Source organism: Aquila chrysaetos, chromosome 13 (genome assembly GCF_900496995.4).
Source record: "Aquila chrysaetos chrysaetos chromosome 13, bAquChr1.4, whole genome shotgun sequence".
NCBI lineage: Eukaryota > Metazoa > Chordata > Aves > Accipitriformes > Accipitridae > Aquila > Aquila chrysaetos.
The window spans coordinates 32,678,815-32,706,511 of NC_044016.1; the positions used below are offsets into that span (position 1 = coordinate 32,678,815).

At 39.4% G+C, this 27,697-nt stretch overlaps 1 protein-coding gene across 1 annotated transcript; it reads left to right on the forward strand.

Moving 5' to 3' along the window:
• The first annotated feature begins 6,090 nt into the window (after positions 1-6,090).
• On the forward strand, positions 6,091-27,412 carry RAB4A (RAB4A, member RAS oncogene family). The gene is made up of 8 exons (XM_030035546.2): positions 6,091-6,315; positions 14,587-14,667; positions 15,881-15,995; positions 17,527-17,589; positions 18,819-18,973; positions 19,892-19,987; positions 22,453-22,613; positions 23,929-27,412. Exons 1-7 carry the CDS (start codon positions 6,285-6,287, stop codon positions 22,566-22,568), a joined length of 657 nt encoding a protein of 218 aa, XP_029891406.1. The 5' UTR covers positions 6,091-6,284; the 3' UTR covers positions 22,569-22,613; positions 23,929-27,412.
• The last annotated feature ends 285 nt before the right edge of the window (positions 27,413-27,697 follow it).

The following is a 27,697-nucleotide window of genomic DNA, read 5'->3' on the forward strand; positions in this document are numbered from 1 at the left end:
GAACTTGTCCAGCTTTCCTCTTTGTAGCACAAGTGAGCTTGCACACCTCATCCACGTGGGGCAGCTCAGGCACCTCTGTCCCAGCAAACACAAGGTGAATTCCTTGGCTTTCATACCAAAAATACTGTGTATAAAAAAGCAACTTTAGACCTCAGATGTTCTGAATTTTATGTGTGTCTAAAAAAAAAAAAAAATCCGAAGTCTGATCCCGTAATAGGTGATCAGTTACTAAGAGATTTTCTTCTGTGGAATGCTTCATGAGTATATGATAGCAAGTTGAAAAATGCTAATCTTGCAGCTTTTAAGACAGAAATATTCTGTGGCTTCAGAGAAATTTAGCACATATTTAGCAGTGAAAGGCTTAACACTGCACTGCAGACCAGTCCTCTCAAACCATCTTGGCACAGATCATATCTCCAGGCTCATGCAAAGCCACAGCAAGACTTCAGCCCTAGAAACATGCCCTCACGGATAGCTGCCTTCTCTTCCCCCAGCCCTCTTCCAGCTGCTGAGCTCTCCTTACGGCCACAACAGACGTGCAATGTGCCCTTCTTTGGCCTCTTTACATGAAAGCTGGCCTATCCCAGCTTTCATGGCTGCATAATATCACCACGTTCAGGAGGGAGAGCAATACTGGGAAAGCGTTAGACGCAGTTGCAGCTTATTTTGACAACACTGCGGCTGAAAATCACAGCACCTCATGACCAGAGGACTCTTGCCGGTCAGGGAGCTCTCTCCACTGAGCAGAGCTTAGCACTGCCAGCCTGTGTCCCACCAGCTCCCCCTCTAATCACATCTGTGCACACAACAAAACAAACATATTCCAGGAGCTTCACAGTCTGTTTAGACTATTTAATGAAAGAGGCTTTCAAAGGCAAGTATGTCACTACAGACTGCATGTTTAAAGGTATGTAACAGTTCAGAGAGGGAGATAAGCATATTAAGATTCGGCTTTACTTGCCAAACCTGAACAAAACAGCATGATGAACTTGCCAGTAGCAGGCCTAGAAGCTGCAAAATAATATACCATCAGCTGACTGCACACACCTCCTGGCTGCCTCCAAAAGCAGCTGCAAGCAGAGCCTGCTGTGAGTATGCTGGCAGCAATGGGTCACTGGGGAGGCAGGACGGCAGGGGACAGCCGAAGGGCACAGGCCCCGGGGATTCAGTGGTTTTCCCCACCAGCCTGGTGCCTCACTGCCGGCCCTCCTTCATCTGCACAAGCAAGGCCTGGAGAAAGGAAGATGAAGCCAGACTCCCTGGGGTGGGGTTTGACAGTTCTTACTTTTAGGTATCTGTAATTTAGTTTTTTGAAGCCTACATTGGGCTTCCTCTATAACAGAGCCAGTGCAGAGAAAGTGATCCATTCTGTCCTCAGATGGTGACGATCCCTGGGTCTCTGGAGGTGCCTCTCATTCTGCACTGATACAGACGGTGCCCAGACAACCAGTGTGTGTTTAGGCTACACCTGAACAAGGGACGTGGGAGTACTTCCATGGGCCAGGGTCCAGCCACACTGCTACTTGCAGCCCCCACTGCAGCAAGGCACGGGCATCATGGTACATTTTGGACAGGTCACTGATTCAGCTGGCTGGGAGACAAGGACCTTGGGAGCACGAGATCATGCATCCACCACTTGGTTACCTGTAACATGGGATGTGACAAGACAAATTCCTCCTCGAGCATGCAGCTCACACACTGACCCAAACAGAGGCACTACTTGCTGAGCCATCCAGGTGAACCATGCAGGTTCACACCCATGTCTGAAGCCAGCCTTGATTGCTTCCTGGTGCTGCATTCAAAGCAACTGAAGAGGCAGAATTGAAGCAAGACTGCTATATTGCATCTTCAAGGATAGTCACTTGAGAAACAGGACCCAAATGAGCAACTGTTTCATTATATGTGAGTGCTCCTGAGCAGGAAGAACTGCTCTGAGCTTGAAAGGGGGAACACTCACATGGTCTCACGTGTCCCCGAGTAATCTATTAACAAACCTTCTAGTTCAAGTATGTGGTATTAAAAATATCAAACCCCTCAGCTATTCCCTGTTGTTAAAAGTGAACAAGTGCAGCCAATTACATTCCATTATCACTATTTCACCAACAGAGCAGTTAATCGGTGACACCATGAGGCTAACTTCATAAAACACAGGTGTCACACAAACCTGTGTGTTCTAGACATGGTTAATGAGTAATGTACTTTTATAACATGTCCCAAATTTCTGTTGCCTTCATTTTCCTGTGTCTCTCTTGAAATGCTGAAATAAGTATTTAGGCTCCTTCACTCTATTTACATGATTCTTGCAAAATCAAATCGCTAACTGTTTTTGAAAGCTATGGCCTATAGTCTGATTTCCTTTAAAATCTTTTTTTTTTTTCTATTCTGCACATTTCTTTTAAAAATATAGGGCTTCTATATAGCTTTATGCTAGTAAAAATGCATTAGTATGTTTCCCTGGACAAAACACCTAAAAATGTTATATAGGGTTCTGCAAGACACAAAGAGATGGTACTCAATCCCAAATCAGGGCAAATTTGTACTTCTGCATTACAGCATAAAGCTATCCTAAAATGAGCTTATCCCAGCTTCCGGTGATTCTTCACGAATACCAGGTTGCACAGCGTGGCTGCCTTCTCCCTACTACTGGTGAGGAGAGCACGATAAAAGAAAAAAACAGATAGCTAGCATACGGCATGTCAGACTCGAGCCATCACTGGCTGCCAGTACAGTAGTGTAGCTTGTGGGCTTCATATTTATTCTTGAAAAAGTTCACTATGGGGCAAGATAAAGGAGTTCAGTTACAGCTCCAATGTCCCTTTGCATCACCTTCTTTACCAGCTCCCATCACTGTGGGCTAACAGCTGAGGGATGAGCCCATGACTGTAGAAGTATCCAACACACAAATTTCCATGCATAACTGCAATTACATTAATAGACAACCATGTTCATAGGTTGAGGGTAGCTTCAGTGGAAGCTGAAGATGACGGTGTTCAGATGATGTCAGTTGTTTTCAGATGAAGTCAGCTGGGCAATGACACTGCATACAAGGAGGTCATGGAAATCACAGGCTTCTCAGAGCATCAATCACCTATCTTCATGTTTCATTTGGGTTGATGGAGCCACATTCATTGCTGCTTCAAATCGAGCTGAAGCCTGCAGCTTCCGCATACACTGGGTTGCTTTCCACATCCAGCACATAAGGAACAGGAAAGTGCGGCAGAATACATTATTCCCCATTTTACCTGGGTCTCTCGGTTTGGACTGCGTGCCACACAGCCAAAACTAACAGAGAAAACACAGAGTAGTGTCAGGCTACTGTAGTGCCTTTCACATATGGCCTTGTAGTGCCACCTTCAGACCACAGCAAGACTTGGAATGCTAGGTCATTAAAAGCTGTGTCCAAATCTGCAAAGTCCTAGGTCAGGTTATTTTATTTTGGAAGAAAGAGCTTTCACAGAATACCCCATCCTGACTCTGGCTCTGAGGAGATCTTGTGGGTCCTCTTCCATTCCTAAGGTGTCAGGCACTAATATTATGGTACACTGGTTAGTATTTTTAGAGAAACCTTAACGTGACCTTCTGAGCAGCAATTTTACAACCACAGCCAATTATAAGCACAATAATTCTGGTGAAACTAATCTGAGGAACAAATGATAGCATTTAAATGCCTGATCTGCAGATACAATTTGACTTAATATATCTGTTTTTACATGAGCCAGAAGTTTCTAGCAGATGTAAACAACAGAAACCATAAATCAGAAGATGAATTAAACATTTGGCTTTTGGTTTTTTTCACCCTCATACTCAAGATGGACACTGATGAGGTCAATTCTAGCTGTTTATTTTTTGATTACTCAGAAAGAATGATTTTATTAACACACAGGACCCTATATTCTCAAATTACTGAGGTATCAGCTATATATTTTCTAACCTAGTGCAATCTTTCTTAATTATTTCTGAATTTTACTCTTTGTTCTAATTTCCTCTTCAAAGCAGAAACACTGAAACACCGAAACACCGAGCCCTGTTCATCTTTCATGTTCTCCTGTCTTTGCTTTACTATTCTTCCAACCTCCATCTTCCTCTTCAGTATTACTAATAGCTTTTATAGAGAGCTTTACAGTTTTAATGTATTTTATTGGCATGTGCATGTAAACTAATTGGCAGTGGTTGGAGGCAGAGGAGTTGGCATTAGCACAGTGACATATATATCAAATTATAACCTCCATACAAGCAAGCTCATCTTGCAAGATACTCATAATAAAAAACAAGGTCTGACAAGACTAATTTGTCTCTTAGCCTAAAGTACTGCTTATACAGTGCAAGGTGTCTAAATCTCCATGTTCTCTTATTGATATAGCATGACATATTTTCAGTAATCTAGTAAAATCTGTCTAATTCTGTGTTAACTGATCTTTGGGGATTTTTTTGCTAACACTTTTGGTTGGAGATTTTTGAGGGGTTTTTTTGTTTGGTTGGTTTTTTTTTCTTTTTGAGCAAAAATAACTAACATCTATCAGGGATTTGGTGATGTTACACCAAACTTCTTTAAGGCCCAACCTAAGCCTGAAAATGTACCATTTTGGGGGACAGCTTTCAGCCACAAAGCTCTCGTCTGTGACGTACTGGGATCCATTCAGCTCATGTGAAGACCCCTCAGCTTCCTCCAGCGTTCTGGAGAGCAGATACCCCAGAGAAATGCTCACGTGTGACATTTTAGATCTCAATATCCTCTGTGCATCAGGGCTATGATAACTTTGGGAACCTGTGTATACAACCTCTATTTACTGTTAATAGTATGAATTCATTAAGTAGTTGGTTCTTTGAAAACTGTAGCAAGTTTCTTTGTCTATATCGATCCACAGCATGAAGAATAATCAGCAGATTCTCTGAGGGGCTCTTGGTGCTGGCTCAGTGTGTATTGTTTCACTGATTAGAGATGGGAACTTAAAAGCTGACCTCTGTCCAGCAAAAGACACGGTAAAGAGGTGGCTGGGACGGGCAGAGGCAGTTTTTCCTACAGCTTGGGAAACCAAGGAGAAGTGGAAAGAATGGGAAGTTGTGAGCAACAACATTAAAAAGCCAGAAATGACAGAAGTGGAATTTTTAAAAGGACTGGCAGAAAGAATGCAGAGGACACACAGGAAGTATGGTCTGGGGAAGGAAAAGATGGACAGGCTCCTGTGGTGGAGCCTTAGTGCTCCTTGCTGCCAGACTAACTAGTATCACAGGGCAGTTAATAACACATCAGATAAAGAATAATATAAATGAGGTGCTATTGCACTCAGGAAGTTCATTCAACAATCTGACTTTCCTTGGGGTTTATCTTGGAGCTAAGAAAAGCTATGGTGAAGTCAGGAGCTCTGCAAAAAAAAAAAAAAAAGCCCAACTCCCTGTCTGTTAGCTTATAGATACCATGTCCCTCAAAGAGATTTGCAGCAAAAGGCTCAGCCTTTGGCAGAAATGCTGGCAACTGGGGGACAGGGGGACACGGTATTTCAAAGAATCTGGGGTAGACATTTTAGGACTAAAGGTGGACAGTGGGATACAGTTTTCAGGAGGGACTGTCACAGGGAGGTTCTGCACGAGGGAAGAAACGTTTGCATGCTCACTAGCAGGAAAGTCACCTGGAATCGGCTCCGATTCGGGACAGTCAAAACGTGCCAGAATTGAGGGACTATTCCTCGCGAAGGCAGACAGGAGGACCCCACTCCCTGCAGCAGCCTCCCCAGCTGCTGTCCTTTCCAGGAAGAGCAGAGGGCAACTTCTTAATCGCACAAACACCGCCAACTGCCAAAGGCAGGCATCGGAGCAGCAGGGGGTATGTTTGGATGAGGGAGGTTTTTGTGAATGCGCAGACGGCCGGCATGGCCGCCGCCCCTCACAGCCCGTTCCCGCCTTGGCCCGGGGCGGGGTGTGGTGTGTGCGGGTGGTCACGTAGGCCGCGCTCGCGCTCGCGCCCCCGCCCCAACGGCTCCACTGCCTCGCACGTGCGCCTTGTTTTGGGGACGGCCACTGCGGAGGGAGGCGGGGCCTCCCGCCGCGAGGCCGCCGCGCCTGCGCGGGGAGGCGGGGCTTGCGCTCCACCCCGCCCCACTCCCGCCGCCGCCGGCGGAGGGCGAGGCGGCCCGGGCGCGCGTGCGCAGCTGCGGCCGTTGCTGGCGGGGGCTGAGGCGGGCCGGGGCGCCGGTGGCCTGTCCGCTTCCCTCCCGGCCCGCTCGGCTCTGCCGGGCCGCGAGCCTCCGCCGGTCAGCAGCAGTCCCCGGGCAGGGGACGCTCCTGAAATGTCGCAGACTGCCATGTCCGAGACCTACGGTAGGAACCGGGGGTGGAGCGGGGTGGGGGGGACCCTCCTCTTCCTTCTCCCCCCCGCCACCTCCGGGGGAGCGGGCCCGGGCCCGGGCAGTCACCTCCTGAGGAGTGGGGAGGCGGCGGCGGAGCAGGGGCTGAGCCGGTGTGGGGTGAGGAGCGCGGCTGCCGGTGGCGGCGGCGGTTCTGCGGGCTGAGGCGGGTGTGTCTGCCCCGGCTCAGGTGTGCTTGTCTTTTTTTGCCTGTTCTTGTGAGCTGCGTGCGCTGCAGCTGCCTTTGTTGCCCGGGCTGATATGGCAGCGAGCGTTCAGAATTATCTTTCATGGCGTGGAGGTGTTGATTCGAAACGTAAGTGGAATCTAGGCGAGGGAGCCACTTGTTATCGTTAAGTGAATTCAGAAGGAAAGTTGCAGTGCATGTCCTCTGGGAGAAGCTGCACGTTTCTTTTATTGGAGGTTTTGTTCTTTTCAGGGGCAAGTTAGGATTTCGGTCCTGTTGTCTTAGGTGTGCAAGCATCAAAAAGAACTGATTGTGAGAGTGAGTTAGGGGGGGAAAAGATCAGTGAGTATGTTCATATGTCCCTATGTTGGCATGGATGTCTAACTACTGCTGGTAGAAGAACACCCAAAGGAGTAAGTCAGAGTGCAGGCACTGACACGATGTATCTTCACTTCAAAGAGAAGTGAGGAGCTGAAAAAGTAAGCAGAGCTAGTATTGTTGCTAGTATTGCTGGCTAGGTGGAGGAGGTAGGAAGCAACTGAATAGTATTCATTTCTCTTCTTTATAACTTTGCTTGAAACAACTCAGCTTGAATCAATTTCGTTTTTCTCCCCTTCCCATAACATACAGTTCTGTAATATTTTGTAGTATAAAAATGCCATCATACATGTAAATGTATTCAAAGCCAAATGTGGTAGGTTGTTGGAGAGTAAGATCAGAATTGAATACTGTGACAAACCCTTTCACTTGACGTTTTCTAGCTTTTTCTGTTGCAACATCTTGTATTCGGTAGCTGTTCAGAGTTTAGAGCTGGACTTGCATCCTCTTGCTCTTAGAGCAGAGTCTTGTAAATAAGGAATAGTTTGGATAATTAAAGCAAAATTGGACACAACAACTCTGCTAACTGTGAGGGAGGCTGGCATGGGCATCAGGAGTTCTTACTAGTAGGCTGACCCGATTGTTTCTGCTACGTAATTCAGTTTATTTTCAATACCCTAGTCATCAGTGCTTAAGACGTTTTGTCCCACTGGTCAGTGCTTCGGTGTACAGCAAATGCATAGAACTAAGGGGCAAAATGAGGCAAGAGTGTGGGGCAGCCCTTGAAGTGCAAACATTAGGATATTAAGACCCTGCTTCTTTTTTCCATACTTTTTTGGAGCATGTAAAACCTATATGTAGAAACCAGAAGGGTGTGCTTTGTAAATCTAGATTTGAGTTTGGATTAATTCTTCATGCTCTGAACTCTTGTGATGAAGAACTGGGATTGCTTTGGCTGTGCCTATAGTGGGATTGGTGGTCTCTAAGCAAATGGGTTGGTAGACAACCAGAGATGACAGAGGGACTTTCAGCAGTGCTCCTCTTTTGATGCTGTAATAGTAAGCAAGCTAAATAGATGATTGTATCCTAAAGAAGTACATTACAACTTTTTTTGCATTGTGCCAGAGACGCAAAATATCGATTGTAAGCCCACTGTAGCTGTTGATACTTACAGATTGTTTTGGTGTCCTAGAAGACAAGCCCTTAAAATTGAAGTTTTGCAGTTGTGGATAGTTCCTTCTGTTTGCTTAATTCTTGTTTGGTATATCTCTCTTTTGAGCTTCAATGTTTTTTCTATTCATACATATGCTACAAAAGTTCTGACCTAGAATACTTGAGAATGTCAAGGTTTAGAGTAGATAGAAGAACAAAAACTAAGTTATAACATAAAATTTAACAATGGCTATACCATCTCTGACCATAACAGTAATCAGTATCTAATTTTGTAGTGTCCTGTCCACATATGTAGCAGCCCAATTGACAGTTCAAAGTAAACAGTATGATGTGATAAAATTGTGGATCTTCTGTGCTGGATGAACTCTCTGGGATTTAATGTGCTCGCTGTCCTAACAAAGCATGGTTTGTTTCTGACCAGCTGTTGCAGTGATTGTCAAGGATGATGGAATTATTAGGGCAGTTTCCCCCTGGTGACTGAGATCAGTGGTCACTGAGATCAGTGGTCACTGTATTGCCTCAGTGCTGGTATCCCTGTAGCTTCTGCCCTTGTAAATGCTTATTCATGAATTGGATTTTTCTTCTTACCGCCTGGATTATGACCCATTCTAATTATGTAACCTCAAGCTTTTCATCCCATAGAGAGAGACTCAGGAAAGTGGTTGGTGGTTTTGTTTGGGGTTTTTTTAATGTCATTTTGCTGTCTGACTTCTATGTGACTAATTTTGCTGTGAGGTTTCATCTTCTCTTCCCTTTGAAAGGGGGGGGGGGGTATGTTTTTTGATATTTTTCTCAATCCGTGAGAAATAAAGAGCCTTTCCTGTGGTCTGTCCTTTCTGCCTATCATACTTCATTATACACCTCAGTTAATTTACGTGTCTCTTCCTGTTGTGGGATTTTTTTTTTCCTCCCTGAGTTCTTTTCTCTGTCAAATTCTGTCTGCTTTGAAGCTTTTCTGTTCACCCAGTTTTCCCTACTGTTTCTGTCCCTTACTGTGATTCTTGTCTCTTCCCTCTTTTCAAACCGAGGTCTGTAGCCTCTTACAGTCTTGGCTCTAAATTCCCTGTTCGCAATCCATATTTTCTCTCCTATAGATCTATTTCATCAGTTGTATATCTTCTGTTCTTAGCTTTCTAATCTGTTTATCTGTTTCCTATGTGATCAATTTATTTCCCTTACAAAGTGCCAAAACCAAAACAATCACGAATACAAGAAAACTCCATGAATTTTGAGGCTAAGCTTAGAAAGAACATTTTACTGCTGCTTTTGGGAGAGGAGGGTCATTCTTGACAAAGTTTGTTTTATAACATTGGAAACAAATCTCTTATTCATAGAAAAATTATTTTAACTCGAGTTTTTTGAGATGCAGTGGCCTCTCTGTAGATAGTTACCATGTAACAACACATGCCTTCTGTTTCCCAGAGCAAAGTGCACATGGCTTTGTGTTATCGTAGATATAGACTGACATAAGAATAGCTTAGCCTTAATGGATAAATGCAAAGCAGCCTTTGGATTTTAAATGGTGGAAAGATGGAAAAAGGTTGTACTACCTTTGAGTAAATGTGATATGTAAGATTCCAGTCAAATCTCTTCAGTACCTACTTCCCTGTGTTTTCTCCACCAGTATCTACTATTCCAAGTCTGGTCACATAAGTGTATCGATCTCTGTCATCGTCAGAGAATAGATAGTCTTTTTGTCCATTCAAAAATACTCCTTTTTCATCTGGACAATTTGATTCATCCTTTTCTCCCCATCCCGTCCTCTTCCACTTATCTGATGGCCTCTGCATTTATCACCCTGGCCTTCAGTTTTATTTCAAATTGATTTTATTGTTTAGAGGGCATAGCTCTTTTGCTTGTAAGGAAGAAGATCTTCCCTCTTCCAAGCGTTTGTTATGCAGATTGGAATAGAGCCAGGTTTATCTGTTCTACCTGTTTGTCTTGTTAACTCTTACTGCTAGAGAAAGGAGTAAGCAGGAACAATAGCTCTTCTTTTCTCTCGTTTAGAGGCAGTATATGCCAGTAGGAATGCTTCAGAGCACTCTTTCCTTATGCAGACTTCTGCAAAATAGAAGATGTCTAACTACTAGAAGACTCTTTTTTTCAGGGCGTGAATGAGAGAGTTTCCAAAGGGTCAGCATTAGTGAATATAAGTTCTACTCTTTATCAAGGAGTTGGAAGAAGACTGAGCTGAGATTGAGGATATAATTGGGTCTTTTTTTTTTTTCCCCCCTTCTGTATTAGCAAGCATATAAGAAACAATTTAATTCTCATTACATTTTAAAGACCAAGCTGCAATAGCTCAGAAGCTGTTCAATTGTTCCTTCTGCTGGCATAAACTTCAGTCAAAGGAGGAGGTTGGATGTCTGGAGATGGTTTCCACATCAACCATGTGGTTTTGCTGGTACTTGAGTCAAAGCCCACAATTGTCTCCCTTCTCCTTTCCCCTCAGCTCCCCCTCCTTACCCCCCCCCCCATGTAGTTTAGCTGCTGGTGCATCTTGGGGGTGGAGCCACACCTTTTCCCTGATGCTAGAAAATAAGTTTTGTTCCCTGTACCCCCTACCCAGTTTGGGATCAGGTGATGCATGTAGCTCACAGAGGGGAGTAAGTTGATTCTTTATATTGCCTTATTTCCTTTAACAGCCATGCTATGCTATCTTTCATCTCTTTATGCTTTCTCTAGTGTATGTCTTGTAACCCTTTTTCCTTTTGGCACAGAGTTCAGTTTTCATCCTAAATCCTTTCTGTATATAATGATCTTATTTACAGGCACAGTACTTTAACTTTTCTAGACCTTTTCAGTAGCCAGCATGGTAGCAAGCATTTGTAACATCTGAATGATGCTGCTTTTCAGCTTTCCCATGAAGGAGGAACAACAGAATTCAAAAGAAAAACTTCTCTAGGGTGACAGCCTTGGCAGCTAACTGGAATGTTGGAGCTCAGAGCTGCTTTGTCAGTTGCAAAAAAAAAGCCTATGAAATGGAGTGACTTAACTCTTCCAGGAAGAGGACACCAAAAAGAAAAACTAGAGCAATTAAGCAGTAGCGCAAACACCAGAATATGAGTTGTGTTTGGTGAAATTGCAAATAATTAATATATAAAAGTTTTTCCCGAGTGTGAGTACACAGTGATGTTACAGTTGGGCTGAAAGAAGCTATCTGTCCAACTTCATTCAGTTTCTGTGTTTCTGAACTGTGCTAAATTTTTAGATACATCTGTACAGTTCAAAGAAGATATTTCATGTCCTAAATCAAGCAATAAAATAAGTTATAAAAATGTAATAGATGTGGTTCCTGTTATCATACAGAATGACATTATAAGAAGGAAGATCCAGAATAACAAAATGAAAAATGTTCTCCCTGTTCTTACCTGGTATTACCTTACTAATATGCTAGGCTGTGAACTTAAAAATTTGTTAAATATGTATATTTGTGATTTTTAGCATTGGCAAATCCCTTTTCTTGTCCTTCATTGCAGTTGATAAAATGTGCAAAGTATTCCATATTTTCTGAAATGTGTTATCCAGTGCTTGTGGATAAACTGTTAACATAAGTCTAAAAGCCTGTTGCTATTTTGAACAATTTACATAAAATTGGCATTTAAACTGATAGAAGCACAGTTACATTTGTGAATGTAACTTGAAAGTGTCATTTACAAGTCTACATGTGTTTGGAAACATTGCTGCAGCCTTTGGTGCAGAAAGGTTTTGATTTTTTTATTAAAAGACTTTGATACTTCTGTTCTATGGTAGAGTAAAACACATTTACTTTCATACTGTAAACAAGTGAATTGTAACTGCAGTTTCAAGTTTCACCTTAGAAAACTTGTTTGCTATTTTGCCAGAGGGTAATATATTTTTTGTCTACTAAGTAAGCAGGTATTGAATTGGCATCTAAGTGATTTATTTGTAGGAAAGACACCCTTTTAAAGTTGTCTGGCACAATAGAATCTTGATAGGAATTGGGAGTCTATTATAAAGTGCTGATAGAATGTTATCAGTTTGAAGACATTAATATAAAATCCCCAAATATTGCTCTTGCTTTCAGAGCAAAATATAAAGCACCTCAACATAAAACACCTCTGGAAAAATACACTGCTGTTCTGAAGCTATTCCAGATCAGTCCCTGACAGGAACACCATTCTCTCAAATCTCTCGCTGGCCTGCAGCCTGTCTACACAGAACGGAGCAGTGTGTTAAATTAGCTGTTCAGCATGGTTTTTTGGGTTGTAGAAGTATGGGTTCATGAACCACGTTTAACAACCAGTGCTTACAATCACAGAGCAAATTAGTGTAGGAATATAGTTTTGGTTTTATTCTTTTCTTGGTTTAGTTTTACAGTAGCTGTTATACTATTGTCAATAATAGGAGTCTTCCATGGAAAAAAGGAAGGTGGACTTGAATTTTGTAGTTTTTAACATGAAAAATCTGACAAACAGCATTCACCAGATACATAGGAGAACCAGTTTTAACTGGATTTCAGATTTATTTTTGGAAAAACTGCAGAGACCAGAAACAGATTATTTTAATTCTATGTCTCAGAACATCTCGCATTTTGAGGAACTCTCTGAAAGTGGTAAAACCAGTGAGATTACACACACCCACGGTAGTTTAAATATACAAAAAGGTACACAAGGCAGATAACTAGTGATATTTGGACCATAAAAAGAGAACTTGGCTTTCTTTTAGAGATGAGTTTTTTCTTAACCTAACAATTTGGGGCTATTTATGATACCTACATTTCATACTAATGGTGAAGATTTGCTAGAATAAAGCATTCTCAGCTTCAGCGTGTTTTGCAGTTGAGGTGACATGAAGGGCCCTTCTTTACAGGGGATAACATGCAAAATTTTCACAACCTGAAGTAAAATCCTTTTTGTAACTACTTTTTTCATCCAGAAAGCATGAGCAGCTGGGTGGGGGCGTGAAGAGTGAGAGGCGTTGGGAACAGAATGTCTCGAGCGTGTAAATGGTCATATTTGTGAGCAAGAAACAGCAGTCTCTTTCGAGGAGGGTAGAATACAGAATCTATACCAAGCCTGTTACAACATTTGAAACAAGAAAAATCATGCAAAAGTAAAATGTAAAAAAGAAAAAACCTCATTTTAAATATGAATAAAATTTGGAAGACAGGTGAAGACAACGGATGGTGGACATTCTCAGGGCTCATACTCCTCTGTTTTGCTACTGACTTCTCAACAGGGGGAATTTTCTTACCATGTGAGAAACTTGCTTGTTGCTTTTACCGTTGCTAGGGCGTGTTTATGATGTAACATAACAAATAACAATTCCTGCATAAAGGGAATGAGCATGGAGATTTGTGTGCATGTTAAATTCAATTTGTAAAACTAAAGACTCAAAGTTCTGACAGAGTAATGTATCAGTGCTTTGACTTGCTTAACATAGTTTTTTTGTTTGGGTTTTTTTTTTTTTTTTTATTCTACCACCCCCTCGGCCAATATCTGTGTAACCCATTTGGCAGCTCTGAACCCTGTTAATGAAATTGATGTTAAGTTGGGGTTTTTTTTTGTTGATATTGCAAACTTAATCCTTTTCATTGCATGCTTACCTGATGTCTTCTGGAGACCTGCTATATTTATAAGGAACTGTGCAATAAAGTTGTAAAGATGACTGTAAAAAAAGCTGCTGCTGGTAGAAGAATAAATAGTGAATCTTGCACAATCTGTAAAGGTTGCCTTGATGGCTATATATTGGGGAAGCAATTGTAAACTTTCTAATCACAGTTTATCAGTGCATATGTTTGAGAGTGGTAAGACAAGAAAGCTTTCTTCAGTCTTTAGCCAAACTGAAAGCAGATCTGGGGAGGTAGTATTAAAGCATTATATGTAACTGTTAAAGCAATACAAATGGACCATAAATCTTGAATACATGTATTACTAATGAACACTGATGTAAATGGCTCATAAATAGGTAAAGTGCCAGAAGTACCTGTTTCTTAATTTGCCACATGGAGGAAATGTGAAAGCAGGCATCCCAGAATAAAAATTATTTCTTGCCTGTAAATTTTGTAGAAAAATACTGTAGTTGTTCCAGCTTTACAAGTATTAAAACAAAGTATGAGTATCAAGCAGTTAATGTAGAGAAGTTCAAATGATTACGAATAAAATAAAATTTTAAAAAAATTCTTAAAAGTACAAAAACCTAGATTTTAAGAAGCGGCATCATTATATAGGACATTTGTACTGAGTATAGTTAAAAGCTTACTCTTAAAACAGGTTGCTGGAATACAAGCCAGCCATATGCCTGTAATTCAGCCTATTTTAACTGAATTCAAATTCAGCCATTTTCATCTCTTCTTGTCATTCTTGTATCACCATAAACAAATAACGTTCTTAGCTCTTACTTTGTAACATCACTATTGACTACATTAGGTTATTCTTCGGATTTATTGTTATTTTGCTAATTTTGTCATCTATTCCCTTCTCTTTGGAATAACAGCTACTAGAGAATAGCTGGCTTGTGTACTTGGACTTGTGACAAAAATCTGAGTGCATACTAAAATTTAGCTTTGGGATTTTTTTTTTTTTTTTGTCTTTGACTCTTCAGATTTCCTGTTTAAGTTCTTGGTCATAGGAAATGCTGGAACTGGAAAATCCTGTTTACTACACCAGTTTATTGAAAAGAAATGTAAGTACATGTCAGCACAGTAAGAGTTCTCCATTGCTTTGTACCACAGATGAAGGCTTTGCCTACATGAGTATCTATCATTTGTATGGAAGTTCCAGTAATTCTCTTATTTATATAGATGAAGATTTTGACTGAGAATTATGTTCAGAACCATGCTGTAAATCTTTATTGCTCACTGTTTGCCTCTAATCAAAAGCCTGATATTGAGCAGTATTCTCTGTTACTCTCAAATAATTATAATGGGATGTTGATGAAAATACAGACTTACTTTTTTTTAAGAATTATATCTTGCAGCTATAAGCTTCCCTAGATATATAGTAGAGACTTGGATCTTTTTTCTAAAATACTGAGCAGATAAAAGAAAAGTTGAATTGCTTGAGTAGATTTAGAAAGCCTGTAGTCTCTAAATACATAGACACTTTGTGTTCTTTAAGGACAGTGTTCTATGATAAATACTGGTAGAGACTCCATTGTAAATGTTATTTAGAGATGAACAGATGATATAAAAGAAAATTTCCTGTTGGGTAGTGCATTTATCATCATGATTAAACAAAGATAATATGCATTTAGAAACCTTTGTAAATCTAAGGTGACTGTTATCTTTCTTAACCAAACAGTAATTCACCTTATCTCTTGAGGAATAGCTCTAGGGTAGTAATGTGTAATCACTAAGGAACATAGCATGGTTCTATGATTGAACTTGAGCCGTGACCTTGTTTCTAGTAAGGGCAGTTGTATATTGCTGAGAATCTCTGATATCAAGAGTGTACACAGAGCAAGTATCTTAACTTTGTGCTTTAAAGAAGTAGCTCTTGCTTATTTATGGGCAAGACTGTGTCTTTTTGTGTTCTGCGCTTTTCCATGAATTTTAATTTTAAATTGCATCGAAGTATTAGAAAACATAGTTGGGGGAAAAAAAAAGCGTACAAAAGTTATTTTGGCGTTTATGAATGTGAACTGGGAATGATTTGATTAAGGCAGGGCCTTTCTAGTAGTAATTTTGAATTGAATAAGCTGTTCAAAAATTGTAAGAATGTTTATTTCTGCATGGTGGCAGTAGACTTATGAGTGGCACTGAATTTGATGGTTCAGGAAGTAGTTTGTAATTTGAACACTGAGGAGTTTTGATAATACCTAAATTGGATTATGTAAAAACTAATTATTCACTCTAAATATTCTCCAAATAAGTCTGGTTTTATTTCTCTTTTTGTAGTCAAAGATGACTCAAATCATACTATAGGAGTGGAATTTGGTTCAAAGATCATAAATGTTGGTGGAAAATATGTAAAATTGCAGATATGGGATACAGCAGGACAAGAGAGATTCAGGTACCCTTTTCAATCATTTTATTAAGTGTTTGTTATGAAATTGTTGCTGTGGGTGTTGGGTATTATTTATCCCTGCTTATAAATAGGCTAAGTTTCTTGGTCAGTGGAATTGTTTGTCCGCTTTCATATTATTAACTAGGCCAGATCTTCCAACTTGGACATAGCGACATAGATCTGTTGATTTCAGTAAAGCAATGCTGCCTTGCAGGATCAGAGGTTCTGCCCTTTCTTTCATTGGGTATTTTCTGTGATAGTTAAGGTATACAAGTAGAATATTTGGCTAAAAGTTTGTTCACCAGCCAAACTCAGAATAGGGTTTTAACTATGTGTGCTTAACTCTGTGTTTAGAAGACTTTCTATTGTTTGGAATAAGTAAATGCCAGGAAGTTGTAAGCTGTCCAAAATCTGCATGAAAACAATTTCATAGTATAATATTATTTTATTGGGGAAGGGGGGGCGGGAATCAGTTGTCAAGTTCATTTGGCTAAGACTGAGATCTCTTAAGTTTCTTAAAGAAAGAGCAATGTATTTGTTGGCTTAGAACCACCAATGTACTTTTAATGCTGTATTTTAGCTGTGTCGTACATCTGAGGCATAGATCAAACTCACTAAAGATCTAATGTGTTCCTAAGTACATTCACCATCAAATAGGACATCAGTTTTTTATTTTTTGGGGGGGTTGTGGTGTGTGGGAGGTTTCTTTGGTTTGGGAGGGGTGGGCCAGTGGTTAACAAAGGTGGGCGTGGTCGTAGAAGTCTGAGTAATGGGCAGCAACCCAGGTAAATGTCCTCTGTTAGACAAGTTCTTTGGATACATCCATGACTAGGTAAAGCTGAGCAGTGCTGTGTAGTCTCTGTTAATGAGATCTCTTCAGTGTGTTGGCCAAATATCCTGGGATTCTGAGGAGCTTGGAGGCTCTGTACTTTCAGAGGCTTGTGCAAATTCTGCTCTTTCAAGTTCAAAGTGTTCACAGACTTGCAGGTCCTTTTTTTCTTGTTGCTTTTTGTAATCTATCTAATTCTTTTCTTTTTAAGGCTGATCACACTTCTGCGTACTTAGCAGTTTTTCCTCTTCTTCCTCTACCTTTTGAAGGATGCTTTTCTTTGCTTTCCTTGCCTCCTCCTCTTCAACTTGAGGAGTCTTAAATTGTTCAGTTACAGCTACTTTGGTCATTCTCACTGCTGAGAGTTCAAACATAAGTTAATTAAGCTGTTTTCATGCCACAGATGTCACCATCAGCTCCCAGTTCTGTATCAGGCCATATAATATCATGATATGTGTAGCTTCAGCAGCACACAGGTCATAAGGGACTTTGAGAATCCCTGTACAGCTATATTTAATGAAAGTGCTTCGTCAAAAGTCTAGTCATAAATAGTCTGCTGCTGCACAGCTGATAATGTCATCTAAAACCCACATTTTATTTTAAATATGTAAATGAGAATTCTGTTTCATAATATAGATTGCATTATATTAACCCAGATTTGAAACAATGAAGATATTGCAGAAATGTACATCTGTAATTCTATTTCAGGTCTGTAACAAGGAGTTACTATAGAGGAGCTGCAGGTGCTTTGCTTGTCTATGATATAACCAGGTAAGAAAGCTAGCAACTCTTTTGCTTATAGACTACCAGATACAATTAAGGCATAATGATTCCTCCCCAAGTACCTAATCCTCTGATGGAAAATGAGCAGGAAGAAAAGAAAATAAGTATAAAAAGTACTTCTGGTTTAGTGCATATTTAAGTTTTGGTACTTGCTTACATGAGATATTATGAATGTCATAAATGTAAACAGTCTCAAAGGGTTAGACAAATACATGGGAATTGGCCCACCAGTAGCTGTTCTAATCATGGTGGACTATGTGCAACCACTGGCTCAGGAAGCCTTGCAACAGAAACTAAGAGCAGACTTTAGTCACTTTTAACCAAGGTGGTACACCCCTGTCTGTGGAAACTGCTTATTAGTATGCTGGTGTAACAGGTCATCCTCTGGAGAAGCTAGGTCTACCTACAAATTCCTTAACTGTAGCCCAAAATTCTGTTCATCTCTGCATCTTTTAACATTTTAACATTATAGGCAGCCAATAGAATACCTTACCATTACACATTTCCACTTTTTTTCCTGGCCACCGTTGATGGATATTTGTCAGATCAAGTTTTGTGTTGATTAATGATGATTCGCTAGATCTGTTGCTTTTTGTCCTGTGAGTGGACTGTTCTCCTCTGAGCAGTCTTTGAAATCTGTGGTTTGTGCTTAAGGTCAGTTGGACTCATATGTCAGTCTTACTGCTTGAAGGCTTTATCTGTGACTACCACTACAATGACTAATGGTGTGTGCAGGGTAACTCCCTGCGGTGGTATTGGTCTTGACACAAATGTGAAAGTTCAGGCGTGTGTTTCTACACAAGTTTAGTAAATTCTTACAATCTCACCTGAAACTTAAGTATCAGTTGAATTCCATGTTAAACAATAACTCATTCTGTTACCCCAAAATTTCGTGTGCAAAAGGCTGAAACTAGATTAGTGCTTAAAATTTTAGCTTTTCACATTAACAGGGTATTTTATAATTGTGTGTATTTATTTATATTTTGTGGTTGATTTAATTTTGCTTTTGAAAAACTTGAAGCTTTTAAATAGTTTCATGAAGGAACTTGATACTCTTCTCAGTTCATAGCTGGCATACCGAGATGTGTAGGTGACTTGCCTGACTAGCAGCAATTTGTTGTTTGCCGCAAATACAGATTTGCCTTCTGAGTTTTAGTTTGGTGATCTGTTCATGAGAACTGAGTGTGTTCTAATAAAGGATGTCATTTTCTACATAGCCGGGAGACCTACAATGCGCTTACTAATTGGTTGACGGATGCAAGAATGTTAGCAAGTCAAAATATTGTGATAATACTCTGTGGAAACAAAAAGGATCTTGATGCAGATCGTGAAGTTACTTTTTTAGAAGCATCCCGGTTTGCACAAGAAAATGGTAAGTAGTACAAAATCTCCATGTAGCATTCAAAGATACTTAATACTTAAAATAATTTAATTTTTGTGCAGTTAGGGAGTGCTTTGGCCACTGTACCTTGTCAAATATCTACAGAGAAGAAAGTTCTGTCAGTACATGAGGCAGAGAGAGAGGACAGTGCCTGCAGTCAAAACTACATGTACTATTTAAGTCTTATTACCAGTGATTCTTTCAGTCGCAGCTGCTACTTAAAGAATACCTTTTATGTGCAGATATATTCCCTCGGGAATGTAATACAACTTCAGGTATTGCCTTGCCTCTAAAGGGCTGAGGAGAAAATGAAGAGCACGATTTCCTAGTTTTCAGCATCTTATAGATTCTATAGATCATAGGCAAGGTTGGATGGGGTGTGTTGCAGTTGGAAGCAGTGAGTTTTACTCGTGGGAAACTGAGTTCAGTGCATGGCATGGATCCAGAGGACTGCTACCTAGTCCGTAGCATTCAGAATTTCCCATCTGAGGACACATTTCTGTGGCAGCTAAAGCCAGTCTCAGTCTGAGCTTCTGTGCTGCAGTCCTACCATCAGTAAAATCTGGTTTTGCTTTTATAAATAAATTATAAATAGTCTTTTCTACCAACTATGGCTAATGGCTGTCCTTTTGCATATAACTTTCTATTAATGTGTGACTATGTGAAGTTCTTTGGTTTCATGCACAGCCCGGGTTATTATCTTTGGATTCCAACTTTCTAGGGTTAATGTATAAATTCCAGAGGAAGTTTTTTGTGGTTTTGCCCTCAAAAGCTAATTTTTCCCGACCATACTATTTGACAATAGTTCTCCTTAAGAAAATTTTTATTGTTCCTAACTTTCATGCTTTGAATTACTACATCAGATATTCCAGACTTGTTTTGAGATTGTTTTTCTGGTGTCAAATGCAGAGCTGATGTTCTTGGAAACAAGTGCACTAACGGGGGAAAATGTTGAAGAGGCCTTTGTACAGTGTGCAAGAAAAATACTCAATAAAATTGAATCAGGTAAATTGAGATTTATTTTCTTTTAATGTTTTGGGGTTTATTTTTTCCCCTGAAAACTAAAAGTACATGTGGAAGTACCGCCATTCGAAGTTCTCCAACAGAATTAACCCAAAGAACCAAAATTTCATGGTGGTAGAATAACCCATTTGGTTTATACCTGCTTCCCATATGTTTTAATAGGAATGGATGTCTAATTCAGATCTGTATATCTAAAAGGGGGGGTGCTGTGAATTATGGATGTTTTTACACAGTGTTTACCTTAACAGTTAACTCGGTGTAGGTTGTGCATTCTGTGGGTTGCTGTGTCCCTACAAACATCAAGTCTGACATTAGGCAGTTTTAGCAATGCAAAATAAAAACCTAGTATCAGGGCAGACATAACTTTTGATCCTGCTTCTTGTACATAGCAGGAAGTAACAGTCAAGAGAATTTGAACAGTGATACTGAAAATTTCAGAGATGTTTCCTAGCAACCATGTTTCTCTGAAGTGACCTTCCTGCCTCTCGGTTGAAACCATTTTTACTTTTGCAGATCTAGAAATATACCAGAAGCTTCTCAGCGCAAGTGGGCAGGTTTCTATTGGAGGCAGGCTCCTAAGTGTTAGGTGTCATTACAGCTAATTTGCATTTCAGTTTTCCTCTCATATTCTAGCTGTTTGATATCTTCAAAGTTTTAAGTATTGGCCATATTGAAAAGTCTGTCTCAGACTCCAATTACATATTTTGAATGCCAAACACAATTTTTTAGATTAAAAGAATATGGTATTTTCATAGGAATTTCCTGATTGCTACATCAAATCAATGGCAAACAGAAGCTTTCATTTTAAACAAACAAACAAACAAAAAAAACAAAACCAAAAAAAACAAACAAAAAAAAAAAAAACAAACCAAAAAAAACAAACCAAAAAAAACAAACCAAAAAAAACAAACCAAAAAAAACAAACCAAAAAAAAACAAACCAAAAAAAACAAACCAAAAAAAACAAACCAAAAAAAACAAACCAAAAAAAAAAACCAAAAAAAACAAACCAAAAAAAAACAAACCAAAAAAAACAAACCAAAAAAAACAAACCAAAAAAAACAAACCAAAAAAAACAAACCAAAAAAACAAACCAAAAAAAACAAACCAAAAAAAACAAACCAAAAAAAACAAACCAAAAAAAACAAACCAAAAAAAACAAACCAAAAAAAACAAACCAAAAAAAACAAACCAAAAAAAACAAACCAAAAAAAACAAACAAAAAAAAAAAAAACCAAAAAAAACAAACCAAAAAAAACAAAACCAAAAAAAACAAAGTATAGCTAGTTTCTCATGTTACTGTAGTGCCATGACTGATTTAAAGAGGCATTACCATAACAGAGGTGAGTCCTGCTTTCTGTGAGCTCCTCCTGTTTTCTTTGTGCCAGCACACATGCATTGAATCATGGAAAAATTGAGACTGGAAAGAACCTATGGAGGTCTCTAGTCCAGCCTCCTGTTTAAAGTACATTCAGGTTCAGGGTGAGAGCAAGTTGCCTGGGGCTTGTCGAGGCACATTTTCATATGTTCCAGGAATGGACATTCCACAGCCCCTCTGGGCAGTATGTTGCAGTGCTAGACAATTGCTGCTATCTACCTAGTCAGCCCCCAGCCTGTGCCAGTGCTTGGGCTTGTTCCATCACAGATGCAGAGCTCTGTATGTGTAGTTGCTCATGAGGTTCCTGCTAACCTGTTCCCTTGGCTCAGCCAAGGTCTTTCCTGAATGGCAGCCCTACTCTTGAGCTCTCAACTGGTCCCCTCAATGTGGTGTCATCTGTTAACTTACAAAGGGCTCACATGTGTGCGATGAACCTCGATAAGTGATCTGAATTATTCACAGGGATTCTTTTTTTATTGTTGTTTGGTGGTTGGTTGGTTGTTTTTTGTTTTGGTTTTTTTAAGACTAAATGCTTCTAATCTTGGCCAGTTTACCATACAGCCATAAGAACGTTTCTGTAGGCACAGGGTATGGAGTAGGCAGAAATGGATACCAGAAGTAGGGAAGGTTGAGATCGTTGAGATCATTTCCTCTGGGGGCAGTGCTTTATGGAATCCTACTGTCAGATTGATCCATTTTTGTTTGGCTTGTTGTCTACAGTACTCCTTTCTTTGCACATTAGTCTCTGAAAGCAGGTCTCTTTTAAACAGTGTGCACCGGAAACATTTTGAACATTTCCTTTGTTAGAAGCAGTTAGTGCAAATACATTTCTTGTTGCAGCTTAACTTGGAGACAAACCGCTTTGTCGTGATTAAGGGCACACAGTTGAAATTACAGGAGAAAATGATACAGGTTTGGAATTGCCCAAAAGTAAACAGAATTGCAATGCATCTCTCTGTAACTAAAGAAGAATATCATTATGCACTTTTTTAATTTAATGTTGTCAGTTAAACTGGAATGTGTTATTTACATGTGATCCATCTTCTTGTGACCATTTCGTTTCTCATCAGGAGAATTGGATCCGGAAAGAATGGGCTCAGGTATTCAGTATGGAGATGCTGCCTTGAGACAGCTGAGATCACCACGTAGAGCACAAGCAGAAAGTGCTCAAGAATGTGGGTGTTAAAGAAACAAAACACAAAATCCCAAATACTTACTTTAGATACAGAAGGTAAGGTTACAAAAATCTTAGGGTGTTGGGTAAATTACCATATTTCATATATGTGCTGTATTGAGTGCTTGGCTTTTTCACAGTTAGCCTGTAAAGTAACATAGAATCTAGTGAAATAATGCGTAGTAGAATGGATTATTTTTTTTATACTCTGATTTTTCTTCTACCATCTGCCCACTAAAGCAAGACTAGTGTTCTTACTGAAGTATTTCTAGATCTTTACTTACTCTGAGTAATGCTGTGGAAAACATTTTAAAATTCTGTATTTCTGAAATGCATTATAGCCCTAATAGTTACTTAATGCACCGTAGAGAAGGTGAATAATTTCTGTTGTATCATGGGCAAATATTACTAGAAATGAGAATTCACAAAATATATGGTGCAATATCTTCTCCAAAGCTATTATGTGGCCTTTTCTGAAAATAGGAAGTTTAAAGACTGAGACTTGAAAATTAAAGGAAATACTGGATTTCAAACTTCCACTGACTTTTTTTTCCCGCTACCTAAAAGCAGCCTGAAGTCGTTTTGATTCCTGTCTGCTATGAGCAGAAATGTAAATGAGAGAATAGTAGTAGTTGTTGCTTAAGCAGTGTTGTCATCTAAAGTAGCTCTTCTAGGACTGTTTCAGCCTATGAAGGGGTGTGCAGTCTTCTAAAAGTCTTCCAAAGACATTCTTCAGAGAAAGTGAGATTTTTCCCTTTAGCAGTGGCAGGGGAGAGACATAAAAGTCACATAACCTACTCCTAAGAACAGCTTGGTGGTTAGTCTTTCTTAAAAACAGTTGTCTTTAAGACACTTCTCAATATTCATGGATTTTACTTAACTCCTTGCAGTATGTAAGTGACCCTTTCTCCCTGTGTAGTTAATTATTCTGATATAATTAATCCTTATTTCTGTAATACGAGGACAGTGATATCAAATTAAACAAGTACTGCAGGCATAGTTACTGCATCATTTTTACTGTATTCATTTTTTATCCGTTTGAGCTGCGCACACCAGCAGAACCTTTACAGAACGTTAAATAAGGCAGCATACAATTCTACAGTCTCCTGTTTTGTTCTGTATTCTGGGAGCTTAGCTCCCAATTAAAGCTCAGATTTTTAAATAAATGGATAGGAATTGAACTGCTTTCCTCCCTTATTTTCCTCCTATAAAATATCATCCTTCAACTAAGAGACTGCTGGAAAAGGGCATTAATTTAGTCCAACTTTGGTATGGCTCTACAGGAGTGAATATTTATTGATCTTATTTCAAGTGTTGAGTTTTCAGATTGATCAGATGTAGATAATTGATGGAGTTCTTGTGTATTTTACAGCTGTCCTTGCAAATGGTGTTTGAAGAAACAGAAAAGCTTGAAGGCTATGCAGTTCTTAAAAACATCTTTCCTCTAGCTACAAACAGAGCAGACCACTGCTGACAGAAAGGTGTACCGTGTGGTGTGGGGCAGGAATGTTCACATGACGCAAAAGTCTGCAAAGCGAACTTGATAATTTGGTGGACAATATTAAGACTCATACCTGTATGTAAACATTTTCCATTACCTATTTTTGTTCTTTCACCTCTAGTTTAAAGCATTGCTATATACTGTAAATAATGTAACAGTAAATTTACAAAGCATGGTATACTTATGTATGCTGATAGAATGTTGCACTACAAGCAGTTTAATATTTTATTTTTTTATCATATAAACAAATCTAACTGAGGTAGGCTTTGTCATGTTTGTTTGTTGCACAATAGTTTATATTTATGACCTGGATTATAAAACCACTGGCACTGTCAGTGAAGGGTGGTTGTTTTATTTTTTTCTTACTTAGTTTGCCACATTCTAACAAGCTGTTGACATGACTGATTCTCAACATATGGTTAGGACCCATACTTATGTTTACTAGTATGTCAAGTTGGAAGAGTTTTTATTGACGTTCACATATCCTGTTTTATCACAGTTCTTAAATAACTTCTGAAGCTCTTTTATCAAACTTCAGAAGTTTAGAAAAAATACTTTTTAAATTTCTCAAATGGCTGTTGACTGACTGGGATTTTTTTTTTTTTCTTGGTCCTGATGTTTTGTATAGCACTGACATCATGAAGGTGGAATGTATATGTGAACAGAACTGTGCATCTTCTGTGTGTGTTGCAATTCTAGGGCAGGGGCATGGGCTTATGGAGAATTATCACAGCAGGAATTCTGACCTCTTATCACAAACAGAGCAATCAGCTGTGGAAATGTGATCTCTGTTGAAGCATACATGGTGAGGTACAAACTGAACCCAAATGGGTGGTTCTAAAATACCCTGAATGTATGAAATCTAAAATACTAATTTCTCTTAAACATTCATAAAGTAGAGTTAAGAGCTTGAATTTTAAAATTAGACTTTAAAATTAGGAACTTACAGTCTGTCTTGCTGGAGCTCTACCTTTGAACTTCATGTGAGTGCACTGCTATATGCAATGCTGTCCACATTGCCCCCAGGAGACTTGTGTGATGGAAAAAAACCAAGCATACTACTTCAGTAGTTCTTTCTTCCTGTGAAACTCATCAAGGGGAATTTCAGCCTTGGTACTGATTATTTTTTTTTTTTTTTTTCCCCTATGTTAAAACATGATTCAGACTTTCTTTCCTGCCCTCTTTTTATTGTGGGGAAGAGGCATGGGGCAAGGGATTAGGAATCCTGTCCTCATTCCTCAGCTGGAGACAGAAGAGGAAGAGACTTGCACAGGGTCCAAGAGGGAGGACCAAACCACAAGTATTGCATATCACTTTTACAGTGCCATGACAACTGATCTGGTAAGAGACCTGTGGCTTTTATTTTGCCAGATAAGGAGCTGCAGAACTATGCTAGTGTTTCTGGAGGTAGCTGAATTCAACCAATTCAGTGGGGCAATTTCACATGCACTGATGGGAAGCACTGGTGATGTTTTTACTCAGTTAGTTGTATAACTAGAAATGGGATGTCTCCTTGGAAGTGCAAATTAACACAAAATAATTAATTTGATCAGAACCCAGTATTGAAATTCCAAGGCCAAACATGCTGTATTATTTTCTATATATGAATCTTTTCTATTTAAGGGTTATTTGTCAAATGCATGTTTAAAAACTAAACCAGAAAACAGGACTGATGCTGTAGTTTAGAGGGCAGTTAAAGCACAAGAGCAAAGCAAGAATGCTACACAGAGGTATACCATCTTTCATGGAATTAGAATTGTGTTTAAAACTATTCCCTTTGTCGTGACATTTTTGGTTCAAATGGATGCTTATCTGAAAACTATATACCTTAGGTCATCTCTGAATTAAAAGGAATTAAGTTTGCTTTGTACTTGAAAAGCCTAGGTTTAGTTTTAAAAAGGCTGTTAGGTCTAAAGAGTTTTATGTTTTATCTCTCTCCTATGTATCTTGTTATGTTTAGGATTGGATTTGTTATGTAACTGGTAACACTTATTCCCAAGGAGTATTCTCTTCCTGGTAAAAGTGTATTTTTGAAACAGCTTAAGTGTGCATTTACAAGAACTCCAAAGAAACTTACCTGTCTTAATCCTCAATCAATTTATTTTGGCTTCCAGTACTCAGAACTGGAAGTAATTACTGAAAGCAAGTCCTCTGAAGTAGATGTTGGATGTAGTTGCCTCTTCCACCAGTCCAAATGGCAGATTATTAACTGGGATGTGTTGTGTTTCTGCCAGAGATGGGGAGGGGAGAGTGTTGGTTCCAAAACCCCAAACCAGTTCTGGAATGCTGGGAAGAGATGAGGTATTGGGGAGTCTGTTTTCCCCCCCTTAGCACAATCTAATCAGGTTTCTTGGTACACTGACAAAAGTGAAACTAAGCATGCACTTACCAGCTGTGACATAGCACAAGTAAAGCTAAAGGTCTTTCCTGTCGGTGTTAAAATGGTTGAAGTGATGTTGGTGGCTGATCAAAACTTCTTTCTGTTACTACAGTAGCAGTTGAAGAGAGTGGGGGACTGTTACTTAATTCTGTTGCTTTTAAATAGAAATTTTAGGGGTTTGGCAGGGATTTTCTTATACTTCTTCCTGTCCTTTTCCCTTTACATACAAGACTGGCCTCTTTTGTATACTTGGTTCTTACGAACATTTTGGTCAACTGTCTGTGGTTAAGAAGCAGTAAGCACAGTTTTATTCTTTCTGTAACCAACTGTCTTAAGCTCTCCCCCTTCCTACCTGGAAGGAAAGAATAGTATCATTATAATGAGTTTTGACAGGTTTTTACCATTTTTTTAATGTATACTTTTACTGTATACACATTAACCAGGTTAATGTGCATGTTTTGTAGTATTGCAACCTTTTATGCTGCATATCTTGCTGACATTTTAAAAAGAAACTTTATAAAATGGCAACTCCTGAGGGAAATACTGTTGGAAGCAATAGCTCTCACCAGTACAAGCTATATTGTTTACTTTTTTTCCTCTGAGGGTTTCTTATTTCTAAAAATAAACATCATGCCAATAATAGCCCTGGAGTAGATTTTAAGCTTTTTAGCATTATAGTTCACACAGCAAACCAAACCTAGCTCACCCAAACAGTAAGTAATAAATAGGTTAAATTATGTATGTTTTTAGTGTAAAATTCTTACTGTACCAAAGCAAGATGGCTTGGAGTTTTACATGAAATAATACTGGATACCTATATCCTAGGATTTATTGGATGTGGAGCTTTAGCTGTTCAGACCTTTAAAAGATTTAAATGTCTTATTAAAGCCTGTGTCTTGCCTTTTAATGAGTCTGTTGGCCTACACTATTTCATTTAATGCTTGTATCTAGCACCAAATAAAGAATCTTTCTTGATTTTCTAGGTGTCTTACAGCAAATTCTATTTACTTGTACAAGTTTTGCCTGCTAAGTGAAGTCCATGACATGACAAACCTTAGATGCTCTTCAAAAAACACTTCTACTAAATTCATCACAGAGTCAGTATACTGCTGAGAAAGCAGCAGCAGATGCTAAAGGAGCTGTAGTGCTTCAGTGTATTTCCCAGGAGCCAGGGCCCTTATTCCCATCTCTGGTGGCAGCTTTGCCCTGCAGCTGCTTCCCCCTGTTAGAGAAGAACAATACCTTGTTTTCCTTCTGTGT